At 50.9% G+C, this 21702-nt stretch overlaps 1 protein-coding gene across 6 annotated transcripts in view; it reads right to left on the bottom strand.

Moving 5' to 3' along the window:
- Nucleotides 1–21702, bottom strand: part of LOC307033715 (uncharacterized protein) — a 129660-nt gene that overhangs the window by 45506 nt on the left and 62452 nt on the right. For 3 of the 6 annotated variants that reach the window (XM_079672255.1, XM_079672256.1, XM_079672257.1), the window contains exon 15: nucleotides 513–592. In XM_079672255.1, coding sequence (XP_079528381.1) covers nucleotides 513–592 — 80 coding nt within the window. Of the gene's footprint in view, nucleotides 1–420; nucleotides 593–6186; nucleotides 6282–16308; nucleotides 16442–21702 lie in introns of those variants that run through there. The other 3 variants (XM_079672258.1, XM_079672261.1, XM_079672259.1) reach the window with 3 other exon arrangements.

The following is a 21702-nucleotide window of genomic DNA, read 5'->3' on the forward strand; positions in this document are numbered from 1 at the left end:
GATACCAACTGCACAGGCCTAGTCTGTCACTTTATTTGACTAAATGTGTTTACTTATACATTTAATAGTTTTACACCTTCTGTCCATATGTGCTTTTTATTTAAAACATGTTTGATTAAGTTTTGGTTCACATTTCAATAAATTGTATTTGTATTTGCACTCCTTTTGTCCATTATTCTTACTGAAAAGGTTAGATTACACATTCACATCTGACTGAAGATTGGCCCCATTTATTTGTGACGTTGCAAACTCTGCGGTACAAGGCACAAGTGATGTGAGTCTCATAAAGCGAGGCAAATAGAAATAATTAGCTGATGGAGTGTAGATGTGGAAATAGGTGCATTCGATCAGCTGACTGTTTTTACAATAAAAGTAGTTGCTTAGTGTACTGGTCTTAAAATCTCATAGCATCAGCTTTTAATTTTCCTCTTGGATGTCCTTCTTGTTTAATGGAATGTATATCAGTGTATTTCTTGATTCTTTGTACAGTATGAAAAAAAGAGTCTTTGTACCTGAGCTGAAATTCACTGCTGTCAGGAGTCCAGTTCTGTCTCTCACTCTCTGGTCCAGCCTGTCTGCATCACCTGGACACCTTAAACAAACAGATATATGTAAAGTACCATGTGTACAAACAATATAACTGATTCTCTTCTGTTGAACATGTTGGATTGTGTATTGTCCGAGTCAGGGTCCTTTTTATTTTACTGTAACTTTGGAAGTTGTGTTACCAATGCTTACTGTTTATTTGATACCCATTTGGTAATGCAATTAATAAAAACAACAAGGTTTGGGTTCGTTCTTCAGATGACTGTGACGTTAACGTGTAAGCTCAATAATGAACTCCAGCTCAACCAACCATATTGTAATATCTAAGTAATCATCTTGAAATATGACATTAATAATTGTAATATACACACATCTTATTGTGAGATTGATTTCACATACACTACTACTTCGACATTAGCTTGTCTACATACTTGAGCATAGCCAATTTAAATTAACCTTAGCGATGCATACAGTTCCTACCTACATAATAAAATATCTCTCTAAGTTACAAGGATGACCTTATTTTATCAACCTCAAACAGAAGCTGTTTGTTCAACAGTATTATCCCACTTTACGCTTAACACTTCTCTATTTTTGTTTTAACCTTTATATATACAGTCTATGATTTTAACTTGGAGGCTACCATTAGCATCGTTAGCACCGATGTAGCTATCACTCGCAACCCAATCCCATTCATTACGTAGATTAAAATCATTAATGAAGAGTTTATCGCCGGCCACTAGAGGGTAGTGTCACTGCTGTCGCTGCCCGGTTATGCCGTGCTCTGACCCGGTAGTGCCGAGCGGCCATTTTAGTTCAAACATTGTTCATTCACTCCGCCTCGAGTTGAGACATTCGTCCACTCATTCATGTAAGACTGTTTCCACTATTATATTATACTATATATATATTATACTATTATACTACTATACTCTGTTTCGTGGTATATATTTGTGTTGATTAAATTGCATGGATGTAATACTTTGTCAGCTTATCTTGCTGCATTACTCTGTTTCAGGGTGTCGTCATCCTTGTCAATAAATTACCGAAACTGACATTGAGGAGTGTGTTTCTTCATGACGACACCATGGTCGTTGTTGGATGCCCTGTCCCCGGCTGCGAGTTCAAATCCGATGACTTGTCTGAAGCACTCGTCATTGCTATATTGACGATTCATGGATGTAGCCACCAGCACGCAGCGCCTGTCATGGCCGCGCCAGCCCAGGCCCCAGCCCCTCACGGCCCGAGACTCGATCGGCCCAAAGTTGATGTGGGCGTGTCAATGGAGGAATGGAACGTGTTCATCCGCCGTTGGAACGTATTCCGCGCCGGCTCAGGCATAGGTGACGCACAGGCCCCCTTCCAGCTGTTTCAGTGCGCTGGGCCTGTACTTGGAGACAGCCTGTTGAAAGCCGTCCCGACGCCGCTTCCGGACCCTTGCCAGACCTGATCACCGTCATGCGTTCCCTAGCTGTCATCCCAGTTGCTACATGCGTCCTGCGCACCGAACTACTTCAGTTACGCCAGGAACGCGACGAGACATTCCGCGCATTCGCTGCCAGAGTGCGGGGTAAAGCAGAGACATGCGCATATAATGCGGTATGCGAGTGTGGTAAGGACGTGGACTATACCGACCACATTATCCGTGATGTGCTGCTCAATGGCATCTATGACTCGGACATACGCCTCGAGACGCTGGGGACAACTGACGTCCTGGTCAAGCCAGTTAACGACGTGATTGCACTCGTCGAGAACAAAGAGATGGCCCATAACGCTCTCCCGTCGTCCTCCCTATCAGCTATGTCGTCATTCCGGCGCCTGAAGAAGACTCCACAGGCGAGCCCCGCCCCGAGCCCTGCGGACGGGGCTAAACGTGCCTCGTGCCCGGAATGTAAGAGCGTCTTTAACGTCTTCACGGAGGGGCCTCGCGGCCGGAATCCCGCCGACGACAGAGGCATCAACAGCCGTCATCCGACAGTCAACAGGCCGCCATGGGGTTGGAGCTGGTATCCCAGGTCTCGTCGGTGCAAGCTGGAGCCCGCCCTGGCCGACGTCGCGGGAGCCTTCGCCGACGCCGCGCCCCTACGTCGCACGGCTGTGTCGATAGGCCTGCACCTATCAGACTCGAGCACCACATCTTCTCCAAGGGCGAATGGAGGCGAGCCAGGCTGAGAGACCACCCCCGGGCATTAATCACCATCTCGATGGACATGCCAGTCGGGCTGAGGGATGGCACCAGCAACCGGGGCTCGGCCGACGGAGCTCGAATATTCGCCGTCGCGGACACTGGCGCGCGGTCGGACCTTTGGTCTCTGGAGGAGTTCCTGGCCTGCGGTTTCACGCGGGACGACCTGCGACCCGTCAGCCTCAGCCTGTCGGCCGCCAACCACTCCCCTATAGCCATCGAGGGAGTGTACTTCGCTAGGCTCTCGACGACCTGCAGCGGGGGGCGTACTACATCCTGCCGTTCCATGGTATACGTGAGCAGCTCAGTCCGGGCCACGTACCTCTCCTACGAGTCGTTGCTCAACCTCGGCCTCTTGCCCGTTAACTTCCCGTCGGACGATGTTGCAGGGGGGCCCAAGGACAGGCGTAGGCCTGACACGGCTGGCACGCCAGTCCAGCCCCTGTCCATCAATGCGACAAGCTCAACCACCGGCGGCTGCGTGGGGCCAAGTTACCCCCGGGACGCCCAGTGCTCATGTCCTCAGCACATGGTCCCCCCGGCGCGCCCCGCAGTACTGCCGTTCCCTTGTACGCCAGAGAACAATAACCGGATGAAAGGTTGGCTACTCGGGAGATATGCCTCGTCGACATTCAATACTTGCCCCCATCGGGCACTACCATGCATGGAGGGGCCACCTATCGAGATGCACGTGGACCCCGCAGCTACGCCTAAGGCATGCCACATCGCGGCTACGGTGCCTCTACACTGGCAGCGGAGGGTTCACGATGACCTCCTGCGGGACGAAGCCCTTGGGGTCATTGAACGCGTGCCATACGGCGAGCCGGTGGCGTGGTGCCATCGTATGGTAGTCACTCGGAAGCACGACGGTTCCCCCCGCAGGACCGTGGACCTCTCCCCCCTAAAAAAGTTCTGCCAACGTGAGACCTTCGCCACTGAGTCCCCGTTCCACCTCGCACGCCGCGTCCCGAAGGGCACCTGGAAGACCATCACGGACGCCTGGAACGGCTACCACAGTGTTCCCCTGCGTGAGTCGGATCGCCACCTCACTACATTCATCACGCCCTTCGGCTGTTGGCGCTACACCAGGGCACCACAGGGTTTCCTTTCGTCAGGGGATGGCTACAACCGTCGGTTTGACGCCGTCCTCTCGGACTATGAATGCAAGGAATGTTGTGTGGATGACACCATCCACTATGACACCGACCTGGAGCAACACTGGTGGAGGACCATCGACTTCCTGACGCGTGTCGGCCAGTCGGGCATCGTGTTGAATCCGGACAAGCTTCAGTTCGCGGAGAGGTGTGTCGACTTCGCTGGCTTCAGGGTGTCGGAATATACCATCGAACCGCTCCCAAAATATTTGGACGCCATCCGGGACTTCCCCACCCCAGGCTCCACGACGGACATCAGGAGTTGGTTCGGCCTTGTCAACCAGGTGGCTAATTACGCCCAGTTGCGTGACACGATGGCTCCATTTAAGCCGTTCCTCAGCCCACGCTGTGTGTTCCTATGGTCCCCCGTTCTGGAGGAGGCCTTCCAGACGTCCAAGCAAGCCATAATGGAGGCCATCCGCGAGGGCGTGGAGATCTACGACATGCAGAAGCGTACCTGCCTCCGCCCTGACTGGTCCATGCGTGGCATTGGCTACTTCTTGCTCCAGCAACATTTTCACTGTGCCTCGGGCATACCGGACTGCTGTCCAGGAGGGTGGAGGATCACCCTCGCGGACTTGCGTTTCCTGTCCCCTGCGGAGCAGCGCTATGCGGCCGTCGAGGGAGAGGCCCTAGCTGTGGCCTGGGGCCTGGAACATACGCGGTACTTCACGCAGGGGTCGGACAACCTCGTCGTGGTCACCGACCATAAGCCGTTGATGAAAATCTTTGGCGACCGTACGCTGGATGAGATCACATCTATCGCGTCTGTTTAGACTCAAGCAGCGAACCCTCCCATGGCGCTTCGACATTATGCATCTGCCTGGCAAGAGCAACTATGCCGCTGATGCCACGTCGAGGCATCCTTCCCCCTCGGGTTCAGCAAACGGCCTCTCATTGGGGCTGCCGAGCGGGCCTGACGCCCCCGTGTGTCGTCGCGGATGGAGGCTCAGCACTCATGGCCTCCATCCACGACGACGCACGGGAGCTCGGAACCGTCTCTTGGCCCCTCCTTGCACGGGAAACAGCAGTTGATGGATGCCTCGGCCACCTCCTCCAACTCATCAAGCAGGAGGGTGGGATTGACGTTAACGACCCTGCCCTGGCGAGTCTGTCATCGGTCTGTGAGTCCGTCTACGCCCAGGATGGCGTCCTGCTCTATCGGGACCGCGTTGTGGTTCCCCCGTCTCCATGCCGCTCACCAGGGGACCTCAACTATGGGGCAGCATGCCCGAGCCATAGTTTACTGGCCCGGGATGTCCGGGGACATTCAGGCCACCAGGGACAGGTGTGCAGACTGCAACCGCAATGCTCCGTCACAGGCGGCTACACCCCCCCGGCCGTCCTCACCCCCGTCCACGCCATTCGAGGCGGTGTTTGCTGACTTCTTCGACTATGGGGGCTGTCACTACCTAGTTGTCGGGGATCGGCTCTCGGGCTGGGTAGAGGTCCTGAGCTCTACGGCGGGTACTGCCCTGGCGGGCTCAGCTGGCCTAGTCCTACACCTCCGGTCGTTCTTCGCCACCTTCGGCGTACCGGAGGAGCTCTCGAGCGACGGTGGTCCGGAATTCAAGGCGAGCCACACTGAGGACTTCTTCCGCTTATGGCACGTCAAACACCGTGTGTTTTCCGTTAGCTTTCCGCAGTCTAATGGGAGGGCGGAGGTTGCGGTTAAGACTGCTATGCGCCTCTTGATGTCCAACACCGGCCCGTCGGGCAGCCTTGATCAGGACCGCTTCCTGCGCGCTATGCTGCAGTTGCGTAACACGCCTGAGCCCAACTGCGACCTCTCGCCAGCATAGATCATCTTCGGCCGCCCCCTTCGTGGCTCGCTCTCCTTCGTGGCTCGCTCTCCTTTGTGAACCGCCTCGAGAAGTTCTCGAACCCGCATATCCGCCTGCTATGGCGCGAGGCATGGGCGGCGAAGGAGGACGCCCTTCGGACCCGTATGTCCCGTACCACCGAGTCTCTGGGGACTCACTCGAGACCGCTCTGCCCATTGGCACTCGGCGAAAGGGTATTCCTCCAGAACCAGCAAGGCCCGAGCCCCCACAAATGGGACAGGTCAGGGATCGTGGTGGAGTCGCCGGGCCACGACCAGTATCGGGTTAGGGAATGTTCCGGTATTTGGACAAAATTAACATGGGATCACTCCGGTCAATGTACGTACTTCGTCTCACTGGAATATTAATGGCCAGATTGAATACAACATCGACCCAAATTCTCCGGTCAATGACAGGAGAGTTTGGAAAGTGACAAAACACTGTTCCACACATTTAAAAACACTTAATCAATGTTTACCCAGGATCCATGCACCTTTCCTGGCTTGTAAAATGTGGTGATGCGCCCTGGAGGTAGCGGGCAGGCTCTGTGCATGGTGCTGAACCCCAGCCTGTCTATGTGGAATACAAAAACAAACAAAGACAAACACCTTTAAGGTCACCAGGGTCGTGAGGTTCTGGTTCTGGCGGTGTGCATGGAGGGGTTTGACCTGGCTCCCCGACACAATGCACATAGTCTGGAGCAGCGGAGCAGCGGCTGGGCCATGTTCCCCCTTCTGTCCATTTGCCTATCAATTTGTTAACGAAGTGGACAGAGGCTGTTTCTCGCCCCTAAAAGTGACTTTTAATGGTGTTTTTTGTATTTAAATGATGGGTCTTATCGTTCTCCAGGGTCCCCGACACAATGCAACTAGTCTGGAGCTCGTGGGGGTCCCGCAAATGCTTTAATCACACTTTTGTCCATTTGCCTATCAGTTTGTTAACGAAGTGGACAGAGGCTGTTTTTCGCCCCTAAAAGTGACTTTTAATGGTGGGTTTTGCATTTAAATGATGGGTCTTATCATTGTGGAGGGTCCCCGACACAATGCACATAGTCTGGAGCAGCGGCTGGGCCGTGTTCCCCCTTCTGTCCATTTGCCTATCAGTTTGTTAACGAAGTGGACAGAGGCTGTTTTTCGCCCCTAAAAGTGACTTTTAATGGTGTTTTTTGTATTTAAATGATGGGTCTTATCGTTCTCCAGGGTCCCCGACACAATGCAACTAGTCTGGAGCTCGCGGGGGTCCCGCAAAAGCTTTAATCACACTTTTGTCCATTTGCCTATCAGTTTGTTAACGAAGTGGACAGAGGCTGTTTTTCGCCCCTAAAAGTGACTTTTCATGGTGGGTTTTGCATTTAAATGATGGGTCTTATCGTTCTCCAGGGTCCCCGACACAATGCAACTAGTCTGGAGCTCGCTGGGGTCCCGCAAATGCTTTAATCACACTTTTATCCATTTGCCTATCAGTTTGTTAACGAAGTGGACAGAGGCTGTTTTTCGCCCCTAAAAGTGACTTTTAATGGTGGGTTTTGCATTTAAATGATGGGTCTTATCATTGTGGAGGGTCCCCGAAACAATGCACATAGTCTGGAGCAGCGGAGCAGCGGCTGGGCCGTGTTCCCCCTTCTGTCCATTTGCCTATCAGTTTGTTAACGAAGTGGACAGAGGCTGTTTATCGCCCCTAAAAGTGACTTTTAATGGTGTTTTTTGTATTTAAATGATGGGTCTTATCGTTCTCCAGGGTCCCCGACACAATGCAACTAGTCTGGAGCTCGCGGGGGTCCCGCAAATGCTTTAATCACACTTTTGTCCATTTGCCTATCAGTTTGTTAACGAAGTGGACAGAGGCTGTTTTTCGCCCCTAAAAGTGACTTTTAATGGTGGGTTTTGCATTTAAATGATGGGTCTTATCGTTCTCCAGGGTCCCCGACACAATGCAACTAGTCTGGAGCTCGCTGGGGTCCCGCAAATGCTTTAATCACACTTTTGTCCATTTGCCTATCAGTTTGTTAACGAAGTGGACAGAGGCTGTTTTTTGCCCTTAAAAGTGACTTTTAATGGTGTTTTTTGTATTTAAATGATGGGTCTTATCATTGCGGAGGGTCCCCGACACAATGCAACTAGTCTGGAGCTCGCTGGGGTCCCGCAAATGCTTTAATCACACTGTTGTCCATTTGCCTATCAGTTTGTTAACGAAGTGGACAGAGGCTGTTTTTTGCCCTTAAAAGTGACTTTTAATGGTGGGTTTTGCATTTAAATTATGGTTCTTATCATTGTGGAGGGTCCCCGACACATTGCACATAGTCTGGAGCAGCGGAGCAGCGGCTGGGCCGTGTTCCCCCTTCTGTCCATTTGCCTATCAGTTTGTTAACGAAGTGGACAGAGGCTGTTTTTCGCCCCTAAAAGTGACTTTTAATGGTGTTTTTTGTATTTAAATGATGGGTCTTATCATTGCGGAGGGTCCCCGACACAATGCCACTAGTCTGGAGCTCGCTGGGGTCCCGCAAATGCTTTAATCACACTTTTGTCCATTTGCCTATCAGTTTGTTAACGAAGTGGACAGAGGCTGTTTTTCGCCCCTAAAAGTGACTTTTAATGGTGTTTTTTGCATTTAAATGATGGGTCTTATCATTCTCCAGGGTCCCCGACACAATGCAACTAGTCTGGAGCTCGCTGGGGTCCCGCAAATGCTTTAATCACACTTTTGTCCATTTGCCTATCAGTTTGTTAACGAAGTGGACAGAGGCTGTTTTTCGCCCCTAAAAGTGACTTTTAATGGTGGGTTTTGCATTTAAATGATGGGTCTTATCGTTCTCCAGGGTCCCCGACACAATGCAACTAGTCTGGAGCTCGCTGGGGTCCCGCAAATGCTTTAATCACACTTTTGTCCATTTGCCTATCAGTTTGTTAACGAAGTGGACAGAGGCTGTTTTTCGCCCCTAAAAGTGACTTTTAATGGTGGGTTTTGCATTTAAATGATGGGTCTTATCATTGTGGAGGGTCCCCGACACAATGCACATAGTCTGGAGCAGCGGAGCAGCGGCTGGGCCGTGTTCCCCCTTCTGTCCATTTGCCTATCAGTTTGTTAACGAAGTGGACAGAGGCTGTTTTTCGCCCCTAAAAGTGACTTTTAATGGTGTTTTTTGCATTTAAATGATGGGTCTTATCATTCTCCAGGGTCCCCGACACAATGCAACTAGTCTGGAGCTCGCTGGGGTCCCGCAAATGCTTTAATCACACTTTTTTCCATTTGCCTATCAGTTTGTTAACGAAGTGGACAGAGGCTGTTTTTCGCCCCTAAAAGTGACTTTTAATGGTGGGTTTTGCATTTAAATGATGGGTCTTATCATTGTGGAGGGTCCCCGACACATTGCACATAGTCTGGAGCAGCGGAGCAGCGGCTGGGCCGTGTTCCCCCTTCTGTCCATTTGCCTATCAGTTTGTTAACGAAGTGGACAGAGGCTGTTTTTCGCCCTTAAAAGTGACTTTTAATGGTGTTTTTTGTATTTAAATGATGGGTCTTATCGTTCTCCAGGGTCCCCGACACAATGCAACTAGTCTGGAGCTCGCTGGGGTCCCGCAAATGCTTTAATCACACTTTTGTCCATTTGCCTATCAGTTTGTTAACGAAGTGGACAGAGGCTGTTTTTCGCCCCTAAAAGTGACTTTTAATGGTGTTTTTTGTATTTAAATGATGGGTCTTATCATTCTCCAGGGTCCCCGACACAATGCAACTAGTCTGGAGCTCGCTGGGGTCCCGCAAATGCTTTAATCACACTTTTGTCCATTTGCCTATCAGTTTGTTAACGAAGTGGACAGAGGCTGTTTTTTGCCCGTAAAAGTGACTTTTAATGGTGGGTTTTGCATTTAAATGATGGGTCTTATCATTCTCCAGGGTCCCCGACACAATGCAACTAGTCTGGAGCTCGCTGGGGTCCCGCAAATGCTTTAATCACACTTTTGTCCATTTGCCTATCAGTTTGTTAACGAAGTGGACAGAGGCTGTTTTTCGCCCCTAAAAGTGACTTTTAATGGTGTTTTTTGTATTTAAATGATGGGTCTTATCATTGCGGAGGGTCCCCGACACAATGCAACTAGTCTGGAGCTCGCTGGTGTCCCGCAAAATGCTTTAATCACACTTTTGTCCATTTGCCTATCAGTTTGTTAACGAAGAGGACAGAGGCTGTTTTTTGCCCTTAAAAGTAACTTTTAATGGTGTTTTTTGTATTTACATGATGGGTCTTATCGTTCTCCAGGGTCCCCGACACAATGCAACTAGTCTGGAGCCCGCTGGGGTCCCGCAAATGCTTTAATCACACTTTTGTCCATTTGCCTATCAGTTTGTTAACGAAGTGGACAGAGGCTGTTTTTTGCCCCTAAAAGTGACTTTTAATGGTGGGTTTTGCATTTAAATGATGGGTCTTATCATTCTCCAGGGTCCCCGACACAATGCACATGGTCTGGAGCTCGCTGGGGTCCCGCAAATGCTTTAAATCAGGCGTTTTAACACTTTTCCCCACGAAAATGATTTTTAATCATTTTTTGGGGGCTATATAAATCAAATTCCGGTTAATGCCGAGCACAATCGTACCTTTTACTATTTTAATGTATTTGCATGATATATCTTTGGGCTATAAAAGCGACATATTTGGATGACTTTGTCAGTTTATGGAGCTTATCCGACAAATCCCGGATGATCCGGGCCAAATTTGGGAGCTCATAGGCAGCCTGCCATTGGCCCCCACCCGTGGAAAGAAAAAAAAATGAAAGAAAACGGTCAATTATATGTTAAAATAATCAAAAAATGAACTTTTAAAATTACATGGGAGAGGGGATCTGAGAAGGGGAGAAGGGGCTCAAGTGTTCGGCACTTCGGGACGAAGCGCCGAACACTTTTCCCCTCCCCCGTTGCAAGGTACAACGGAGAGGGGAATCCAGACTTCCCCTCCTCCGTTGTAAAAAACCGTTCATGTTTTACAAGCTACCTTCTGCACGAAATCGGAAACCCGGTTTTTGAGAGGACTCAGAAAAAAAACGGCTGTGTAACTTCATGGAGGAATTCATCCGCTGTATGTGCACTTTGGCTCGGATACATTTTGTTGCCTGGAGACCCCCCAGCATGGTTCTTACCAAACTTAAAGTTTTTGAACTGGGCTCTGGAGGAAGGTAAGGGGAGTTGACAGGGGACTTTATCCGCCTTATGGGGCACTATTCTCGGATACATTTCAACACTTTTAGCCCTTTTTGATGGTTCTCCAAAAAATAACTGACTTTTTCAGAGTGTGGAGGAAGGTGAGGGGAGTTGACAGGGGACTCAATCCGCCTTATGGGGCACTATTCTCGGATACATTTCAACACTTTTAGCCCTTTTTGATGGTTCTCCAAAAAATAACTCTGACTTTTTCAGAGTGTGGAGGAAGGTGAGGGGAGTTGAGAGGGGACTCAATCCGCCTTATGGGGCACTATTCTCGGATACATTTCAACACTTTTAGCCCTTTTTGATGGATCTCCAAAAAATAACTCTGACTTTTTCAGAGTGTGGAGGAAGGTGAGGGGAGTTGACAGGGGACTTTATCCGCCTTATGGGGCACTATTCTCGGATACATTTCAACACTTTTAGCCCTTTTTGATGGTTCTCCAAAAAATAACTCTGACTTTTTCAGAGTGTGGAGGAAGGTGAGGGGAGTTGACAGGGGACTCAATCCGCCTTATGGGGCACTATTCTCGGATACATTTCAACACTTTTAGCCCTTTTTGATGGTTCTCCAAAAAATAACTGACTTTTTCAGAGTGTGGAGGAAGGTGAGGGGAGTTGAGAGGGGACTTTATCTGCCTTATGGGGCACTATTCTCGGATACATTTCAACACTTTTAGCCCTTTTTGATGGTTCTCCAAAAAATAACTCTGACTTTTTCAGAGTGTGGAGGAAGGTGAGGGGAGTTGACAGGGGACTCAATCCGCCTTATGGGGCACTATTCTCGGATACATTTCAACACTTTTAGCCCTTTTTGATGGTTCTCCAAAAAATAACTCTGACTTTTTCAGAGTGTGGAGGAAGGTGAGGGGAGTTGACAGGGGACTCAATCCGCCTTATGGGGCACTATTCTCGGATACATTTCAACACTTTTAGCCCTTTTTGATGGTTCTCCAAAAAATAACTCTGACTTTTTCAGAGTGTGGAGGAAGGTGAGGGGAGTTGACAGGGGACTTTATCCGCCTTATGGGGCACTATTCTCGGATACATTTCAACACTTTTAGCCCTTTTTGATGGTTCTCCAAAAAATAACTCTGACTTTTTCAGAGTGTGGAGGAAGGTGAGGGGAGTTGACAGGGGACTTTATCCGCCTTATGGGGCCCTATTCTCGGATACATTTCAACACTTTTAGCCCTTTTTGATGGTTCTCCAAAAAATAACTCTGACTTTTTCAGAGTGTGGAGGAAGGTGATGGGGAGTTGACAGGGGACTCAATCCGCCTTATGGGGCACTATTCTCGGATACATTTCAACACTTTTAGCCCTTTTTGATGGTTCACCAAAAAATAACTCTGACTTTTTCAGAGTGTGGAGGAAGGTGAGGGGAGTTGACAGGGGACTTTATCCGCCTTATGGGGCACTATTCTCGGATACATTTCAACACTTTTAGCCCTTTTTGATGGTTCTCCAAAAAATAACTCTGACTTTTTCAGAGTGTGGAGGAAGGTGAGGGGAGTTGACAGGGGACTCAATCCGCCTTATGGGGCACTATTCTCGGATACATTTCAACACTTTTAGCCCTTTTTGATGGTTTTCCAAAAAATAACTCTGACTTTTTCAGAGTGTGGAGGAAGGTGAGGGGAGTTGACAGGGGACTCAATCCGCCTTATGGGGCACTATTCTCGGATACATTTCAACACTTTTAGCCCTTTTTGATGGTTCTCCAAAAAATAACTGACTTTTTCAGAGTGTGGAGGAAGGTGAGGGGAGTTGACAGGGGACTTTATCCGCCTTATGGGGCACTATTCTCGGATACATTTCAACACTTTTAGCCCTTTTTGATGGTTCTCCAAAAAATAACTCTGACTTTTTCAGAGTGTGGAGGAAGGTGAGGGGAGTTGACAGGGGACTTTATCCGCCTTATGGGGCACTATTCTCGGATACATTTCAACACTTTTAGCCCTTTTTGATGGTTCTCCAAAAAATAACTCTGACTTTTTCAGAGTGTGGAGGAAGGTGATGGGGAGTTGACAGGGGACTCAATCCGCCTTATGGGGCACTATTCTCGGATACATTTCAACACTTTTAGCCCTTTTTGATGGTTCTCCAAAAAATAACTCTGACTTTTTCAGAGTGTGGAGGAAGGTGAGGGGAGTTGACAGGGGACTCAATCCGCCTTATGGGGCACTATTCTCGGATACATTTCAACACTTTTAGCCCTTTTTGATGGTTTTCCAAAAAATAACTCTGACTTTTTCAGAGTGTGGAGGAAGGTGAGGGGAGTTGACAGGGGACTTTATCCGCCTTATGGGGCACTATTCTCGGATACATTTCAACACTTTTAGCCCTTTTTGATGGTTCTCCAAAAAATAACTCTGACTTTTTCAGAGTGTGGAGGAAGGTGAGGGGAGTTGACAGGGGACTTTACCCGCCTTATGGGGCACTATTCTCGGATACATTGCAACACTTTTAGCCCTTTTTGATGGTTCTCCAAAAAATAACTCTGACTTTTTCAGAGTGTGGAGGAAGGTGAGGGGAGTTGACAGGGGACTCAATCCGCCTTATGGGGCACTATTCTCGGATACATTTCAACACTTTTAGCCCTTTTTGATGGTTCTCCAAAAAATAACTCTGACTTTTTCAGAGTGTGGAGAAGGTGAGGGGAGTTGACAGGGGACTTTATCCGCCTTATGGGGCACTATTCTCGGATACATTTCAACACTTTTAGCCCTTTTTGATGGTTCTCCAAAAAATAACTCTGACTTTTTCAGAGTGTGGAGGAAGGTGAGGGGAGTTGACAGGGGACTTTATCCGCCTTATGGGGCACTATTCTCGGATACATTTCAACACTTTTAGCCCTTTTTGATGGTTCTCCAAAAAATAACTCTGACTTTTTCAGAGTGTGGAGGAAGGTGATGGGGAGTTGACAGGGGACTCAATCCGCCTTATGGGGCACTATTCTCGGATACATTTCAACACTTTTAGCCCTTTTTGATGGTTCTCCAAAAAATAACTCTGACTTTTTCAGAGTGTGGAGGAAGGTGAGGGGAGTTGACAGGGGACTTTATCCGCCTTATGGGGCACTATTCTCGGATACATTTCAACACTTTTAGCCCTTTTTGATGGTTCTCCAAAAAATAACTCTGACTTTTTCAGAGTGTGGAGGAAGGTGAGGGGAGTTGACAGGGGACTCAATCCGCCTTATGGGGCACTATTCTCGGATACATTTCAACACTTTTAGCCCTTTTTGATGGTTCTCCAAAAAATAACTCTGACTTTTTCAGAGTGTGGAGGAAGGTGAGGGGAGTTGACAGGGGACTTTATCTGCCTTATGGGGCACTATTCTCGGATACATTTCAACACTTTTAGCCCTTTTTGATGGTTCTCCAAAAAATAACTCTGACTTTTTCAGAGTGTGGAGGAAGGTGAGGGGAGTTGACAGGGGACTCAATCCGCCTTATGGGGCACTATTCTCGGATACATTTCAACACTTTTAGCCCTTTTTGATGGTTCTCCAAAAAATAACTCTGACTTTTTCAGAGTGTGGAGGAAGGTGAGGGGAGTTGACAGGGGACTCAATCCGCCTTATGGGGCACTATTCTCGGATACATTTCAACACTTTTAGCCCTTTTTGATGGTTCTCCAAAAAATAACTCTGACTTTTTCAGAGTGTGGAGGAAGGTGAGGGGAGTTGACAGGGGACTTTATCCGCCTTATGGGGCACTATTCTCGGATACATTTCAACACTTTTAGCCCTTTTTGATGGTTCTCCAAAAAATAACTCTGACTTTTTCAGAGTGTGGAGGAAGGTGAGGGGAGTTGACAGGGGACTTTACCCGCCTTATGGGGCACTATTCTCGGATACATTTCAACACTTTTAGCCCTTTTTGATGGTTCTCCAAAAAATAACTCTGACTTTTTCAGAGTGTGGAGGAAGGTGAGGGGAGTTGACAGGGGACTTTACCCGCCTTATGGGGCACTATTCTCGTATACATTTTTTCATTTTCACCCATTTTTTATGGAACTCCAAAAAGACAAGTTAGTCTTTTTTTTCCCTTCCTCTTCTGATTTCTCACTGATTGAATGGCAAACGCGACCCGCCATCGGAGGGCCTCCGCCGGCCCGGCCTCGTGCCGGTGCTCTGGCGGTCGGTTCCTCCGAACTGCGGGTTCGACTCTGATGGCCGGGAGGGACGAGGGAAACGTCGGGGGGGTCTGCTGGAGGCTCCTGCTGGAGTCTTGCGTTCACTGGGACCTGGCTCGAAAAACTTGAAACCCTGACTCCAGTGCGGTGTTGCGGCCATGCGCCTCCGGGTATCAGACTCCCCTGCCTCCTCCGTGTTGCGTGGGCTGCGTGGGGGTAACCCTGCGTGTCCGTTACCCTGCGTGTCTCTTACCTCCCAGGCCGACCGATATGAAGCGTTTCCAAGACGAACCGTCTGACTCAGGGGTCCCACCACAGGTTCCGTAGCGGGGTGGAAGTTCCACCTCCCCACTTCGCCGCGGAATGCAAGACAAACACCTGTTTCTCTCATCCTCCACTGTGGCATAGCGGCCTTAGTCGGCTGCGGCATTCAGCAATTGGCCTTGCTCTGGGCACAGGACCCTACTTCATCAAACTACCTGTTTGATCCTGCGTAACAACCACATATATGCTTGTCGGCAAAGACATTGATCGAATGGCAAACGTGACCCGCCATCGGAAGGCCTCCGCCGGCCCGGCTTCGTGCCGGTGCTCTGGCGGTCGGTTCCTCCAAACTGCGGGTTTGACTCTGCTCCTGGGAGCGCATATGCTTGCCTGCAAAGAGGGACATGCCTGGTCCCGCCCAGGTGTTCTTCTACGGCTAGTGTCCAGCCAGCTGCGGTATCATCAAATTTGACCCGCCATCGGAGGGCCTCCTCCCCGGGTCCAGCTTCCGGTGCTTGGCGGTCGGTTCATCCAAACTGCGGGTTTGACTCTGCTCCTGGGAGCGCATATGCTTGTCTGCAAAGAGGGACATGCCTGGTCCCGCCCAGGTGTTCTTCTACGGCTAGTGTCCAGCCAGCTGCGGTATCATCAAATTTGACCCGCCATCGGAGGGCCTCCTCCGCGGGTCCAGCTTCCGGTGCTTGGCGGTCGGTTCATCCAAACTGCGGGTTTGACTCTGCTCCTGGGAGCGCATATGCTTGTCTGCAAAGAGGGACATGCCTGGTCCCGCCCAGGTGTTCTTCTACGGCTAGTGTCCAGCCAGCTGCGGTATCATCCAATTTGACCCGCCATCGGAGGGCCTCCTCCCCGGGTCCAGCTTCCGGTGCTTGGCGGTCGGTTCATCCAAACTGCGGGTTTGACTCTGCTCCTGGGAGCGCATATATGCTTGTCTGCAAAGAGGGACATGCCTGGTCCCGCCCAGGTGTTCTTCTACGGCTAGTGTCCAGCCAGCTGCGGTATCATCAAATTTGACCCGCCATCGGAGGGCCTCCTCCCCGGGTCCAGCTTCCAGTGCTTGGCGGTCGGTTCATCCAAACTACGGGTAATCCTGGAGCGGACAAAGATATGTGTATTTGCCTGAAGGATGGAAATAAACAAAGAATGATATTTTACAGGACATGATGGATATGTGTTTTTTCCAGGATTTTTGGAAATAAACCAAATGTGATTTTGCAGTGCATTATATAGCTCATTTTACCCATGTGATGTTCTGCAGTACATTACTGAGCTCATTTAACGATATGGTCTACCAGGCGAAGTGGGATGCTGCCATGTCCCAACTGGTCTCCGGAGGAATATAAGGAGAGTTGACAGGGGACTCTGCCCAGTGCTCATGAACCAAATGAGGGGTGTGTTAGAGGGGAAAGGCTCTGGCTGTTTCTGCAGCCTCTGCATCTACCTTCTCTCCCCACCCCGATACCAGCGCGTGCCTGCTGTAAAAGGCAGGTGCACGGGCTCTCACTGCCACTAACTCTGAGCCTGGCTCCCGAGCAGCACGTTCTCCCCGGCAGTCCGCCAGCAGATGAAAAACACCCACCTCTCCGCCTCTTCCGAGGGACGAGGGAACCGCGCGGGGGGGTCTGCTGGAGGTTCCTGCCGGGTGCTCCGTACTGCGTTTCACCGGGACCTGGCTTGAAAAACTCTGAACTCTGACTCCAGTGCGGTGTGGCGGTCTCGCCCTGGCCGTCCACCGTGCGCCTCCGGGTACCTGACTCCTCCAGGGGCAGGTGCGAGGGGTTCAATGCACCAAATGAGGGGTGTGTTAGAGGGGAAAGGCTCTGGCTGTTTCTGCAGCCTCTGCATCTACCTTCTCTCCCCACCCCGATACCAGAGCGTGCCTGCTGTAAAAGGCAGGTGCACGGGCTCTCACTGCCACTAACTCTGAGCCTGGCTCCCGAGCAGCACGTTCTCCCCGGCAGTCCGCCAGCAGATGAAAAACACCCACCTCTCCGCCTCTTCCGAGGGACGAGGGAACCGCGCGGGGGGGTCTGCTGGAGGTTCCTGCCGGGTGCTCCGTACTGCGTTTCACCGGGACCTGGCTCGAAAAACTCGGAACTCTGACTCCAGTGCGGTGTGGCGGTCTCGCCTTGGCCGTCCACCGTGCGCCTCCGGGTACCTGACTCCTCCGGGGGCAGGTGCGAGGGGTTCAATGCACCAAATGAGGGGTGTGTTAGAGGGGAAAGGCTCTGGCTGTTTCTGCAGCCTCTGCATCTACCTTCTCTCCCCACCCCGATACCAGAGCGTGCCTGCTGTAAAAGGCAGGTGCACGGGCTCTCACTGCCACTAACTCTGAGCCTGGCTCCCGAGCAGCACGTTCTCCCCGGCAGTCCGCCAGCAGATGAAAAACACCCACCTCTCCGCCTCTTCCGAGGGACGAGGGAACCGCGCGGGGGGGTCTGCTGGAGGTTCCTGCCGGGTGCTCCGTACTGCGTTTCACCGGGACCTGGCTCGAAAAACTCGGAACTCTGACTCCAGTGCGGTGTGGCGGTCTCGCCCTGGCCGTCCACCGTGCGCCTCCGGGTACCTGACTCCTCCGGGGGCAGGTGCGAGGGGTTCAATGCACCAAATGAGGGGTGTGTTAGAGGGGAAAGGCTCTGGCTGTTTCTGCAGCCTCTGCATCTACCTTCTCTCCCCACCCCGATACCAGAGCGTGCCTGCTGTAAAAGGCAGGTGCACGGGCTCTCACTGCCACTAACTCTGAGCCTGGCTCCCGAGCAGCACGTTCTCCCCGGCAGTCCGCCAGCAGATGAAAAACACCCACCTCTCCGCCTCTTCCGAGGGACGAGGGAACCGCGCGGGGGGGTCTGCTGGAGGTTCCTGCCGGGTGCTCCGTACTGCGTTTCACCGGGACCTGGCTCGAAAAACTCGGAACTCTGACTCCAGTGCGGTGTGGCGGTCTCGCCCTGGCCGTCCACCGTGCGCCTCCGGGTACCTGACTCCCCTGCCTCCTCCGGGGGCAGGTGCGAGGGGTTCAATGCCTCCTCCCCCCGCTGCGGCGAAAGCCGGAGCGGGACGGAGCGCCCGGAGGTACTGTTACCCCCATGTTTTGTACCCAAAACTGTCTTGTGAGCTTGTGGCAGAACCATGAAACAAAAAACAATCAATGTATCGGACCCATCGCCAGCCGCGTTGGTGCGGAGGTGGGACCATTTTAACCAGGTGGTAACTCAAGTCCTCCCCTTGGTCCGTGTTCCCTGCATTGAAGCATCGGACCCATGGTTGCAATCAGCAGTTGGCTAACGCATATAAACGGAGAAACAGAAAACCATTTAAATAGAATTCATTGTGTGTGTTTTTGGAAGGATGTTGACCGAATGCCCGGTGTGCAGTCTCTGCTATCTGGCTTTGAATAAGCACCTTAAGCACAAACATGCAGTGCGGAACCTGGATGAAAGAGGCATCATTCTTAAAATGGCCAGTGGTAGAATAAATGTTCGGACCAAACCCTGTCCCATCACAGGGTGTTCGTATGCTGGGAGGAAACTACACCGTCATGTAACTCGTGACCACCCTGAGTTCTCCCGAGATGAGGCACATCAGGTCATGGCAAGGCTGAAGCATAGTGTGGCCATGCAGTTGCTCCATGACCTCCGAGAGACTAATCCCATCATTGGAATGGCTACATTATTGGATATAGACAATGAGGAGGAATACCCGGTGCACCCTCCACCCTTCTCCCCACATACCGAGTGTGACGAAGAGGACTGCATGCAGGTGAGGCTGGACAATGTGGCATTGAGGGCTCAGAAGGATGCCCTCATTGATGAGGTGAAGACCCTGCGCTCCAGGCTAAAACAGGGTCTAAAACCTAGGAAGCAGAATGCCACTGCTGCTCTGCTTGAGGAAGACGAAGAATGTATACGATTTAAGGGCGTAGCAATCCCAAGTACCCCCGACATGAACTCAGTAGCCTCCGGCAGCAATACCCCTCTCAAGACCCCGGTGAAGACTGTCATGCGGTCCATAGAAGCCTCTGCGAGTGAGACCCCCCTCAAGTCTGTGATGCGGTCCCCAGAAGCCTCCGGAAGCAAGACCCCGGTGAAGACTGTCATGCGGTCCGACAAAGCCTCCGGTAGTGAGACCCCGGTGAAGACTGTCATGCGGTCCCCAGAAGCCTCCGGAAGCAAGACCCCGGTGAAGACTGTCATGTGGTCCCCAGAAGCCTCCGGAAGCAAGACCCCGGTGAAGACTGTCATGCGGTCCGACAAAGCCTCCGGTAGTGAGACCCCTCTCAAGTCTGTGATGCGGTCCCCAGAAGCCTCCGGAAGCAAGACCCCGGTGAAGACTGTCATGCGGTCCGACAAAGCCTCCGGTAGTGAGACCCCTCTCAAGTCTGTGATGCGGTCCCCAGAAGCCTCCGGAAGCAAGACCCCGGTGAAGACTGTCATGTGGTCCCCAGAAGCCTCCGGTAGTGAGACCCCGGTGAAGACTGTCATGCGGTCCATAGAAGCCTCTGCGAGTGAGATCCCTCTCAAGTCTGTGATGCGGTCCCCAGAAGCCTCCGGAAGCAAGACCCCGATGAAGACTGTCATGCGGTCCGTAGAAGCCTCCTGTAGTGAGACCCCTGTATGCCAGAAGACCCGTGCGTCTGTCTCCAATAAGCTGAAAGCTAATCTGGCTAAGGACTGGCCCTCTTCCCAAAATCAATGGTGCACTGGGAAGGGACTGCGGAATACCATGCGTGAAATCACGTTGCCTAAAAGCATGGAGACGTACATTCAGACATACAGAGGTCATTGTGAGGGTCTTGCACCGACAGTAAAACGGAAAGAGAATTGTATGTCCAATGTCAGCCGGATAAAGAACTTCATAGTATTCATGGCCCATGGTGTTGACCGGCTGTCAGACTGGCTGTTTCTAAAAGACACAAAGAGGGTCCGTGGCTGGAGCAAGTATATTTCAGAGTCGGGCCGGACAGTCACAACATCGCTGTTGTTCCTGAAGACTGTGAACCATTTCCTGAGGTACTTGTCTGCATCAAAGCTCCGGGGGTGCAGGCTCACCCAGTCTGATATGACCAACATCATCAGAGAGGTGAAAGCCAACATTAACGATTTGAAAAAGTCTGTCACTCTCCACCAGTTTAAGGTGAAGAGGGACAAGCTGGATCGTCTGCCGAGCCAGGCGGAGCTTCTCGCCGCCATGGCGGCCGCTGAGAAGCGCATCCCTGATCTCCTTGACCTGATGGCTAGCAATCCGACCTCAATCACCCAGTACCTGCTATATGGCTATCTAACCCTCCATTAGAGCCTCCTGTATGGCCACCCTCCGGGTGTGTACGCAAACATGACCAACACGGAGGTCTTTGAGGCGGACAGAAGGGGCACTGCTGAGGGCTACATCATCGACGTGCAGGATCACAAGACTGCCAAGACATTTGGTGAAGCACAGCTGGTGCTTACAATAAAGGAGTTTAGCTGGGTCATGCGGTGGATGGGGATAAAAGAGGGCTTGTCGGGTCCTCAGAGTGAATTCTTCCTTTTCACATCGGGGAAGCAGGCTTCCAAGAACCTGAACGCTCACTTGAAGAGGGCTTGGGCTGATGCTGGGCTAGAAACAGCCGTCACCTTCACCATCTTGCGCACTGCCCTGGCTGACAATATCAAGCATCACCAAGATCCAGAAAGCAGGTCGATTCTGGCTAGGTTTATGTGCCACGACGTAAGCACTGCAGACCAGTTCTACGCGAATACGCCTGGAATAAAGGAGGCATTGAAGATCCGCTCCATGTTCAGGGCGGCGGCAGCAGCTGCAGCAGCATCATCATCAGAAGGAGGTCTACCACCGTCAGCTACCTCCGAAGAGGATTCAGGGGCGGAGAGCAGCGATACCTCTTCTTCAGGACCGATTGGTACTCCTGATGAGGGGAAAGGGGCCGTGGACTCAACCTTTTTTCCCCGGTGCACTGTACAAGTTAGACGGCTAATATGGCCCCCAGGCCCCTGTTAATCATGTTGTAATCATGTTGTTATTATGTTTATTTTGTATACTGTTTTTGTAAAAGTGGTGTGATAATTAAATAAAAAATAAAAAAAAACATTAGTCTAACCTTGAAGGTTCCCAGGGGCAAATACAGTGCCTGTCATTTTGCAGGATATAATTTAACATGTAACCTCTCCTGGAAATGGACATACTCTGTGCATTTCCAGGAGAGGTTCCATGTTAAATTATATCCTGCAAAATGACAGGCTACAACTCTCTTCCAGATGTTTAAAAAAACTTTTCCCGACCATTTAAACATTATTTCTGGCTTGTAAAGTGCGGTGATGAGCCCTGACAGTATCAGACTATTTAAAGGGTTACCAGGAGCATGAGAATATCCTCCAAAGAAGGGGTGG

The sequence above is a fragment of the Notothenia rossii genome (genome assembly GCF_949606895.1).
Source record: "Notothenia rossii genome assembly, chromosome: 1".
Lineage (NCBI taxonomy): Eukaryota > Metazoa > Chordata > Actinopteri > Perciformes > Nototheniidae > Notothenia > Notothenia rossii.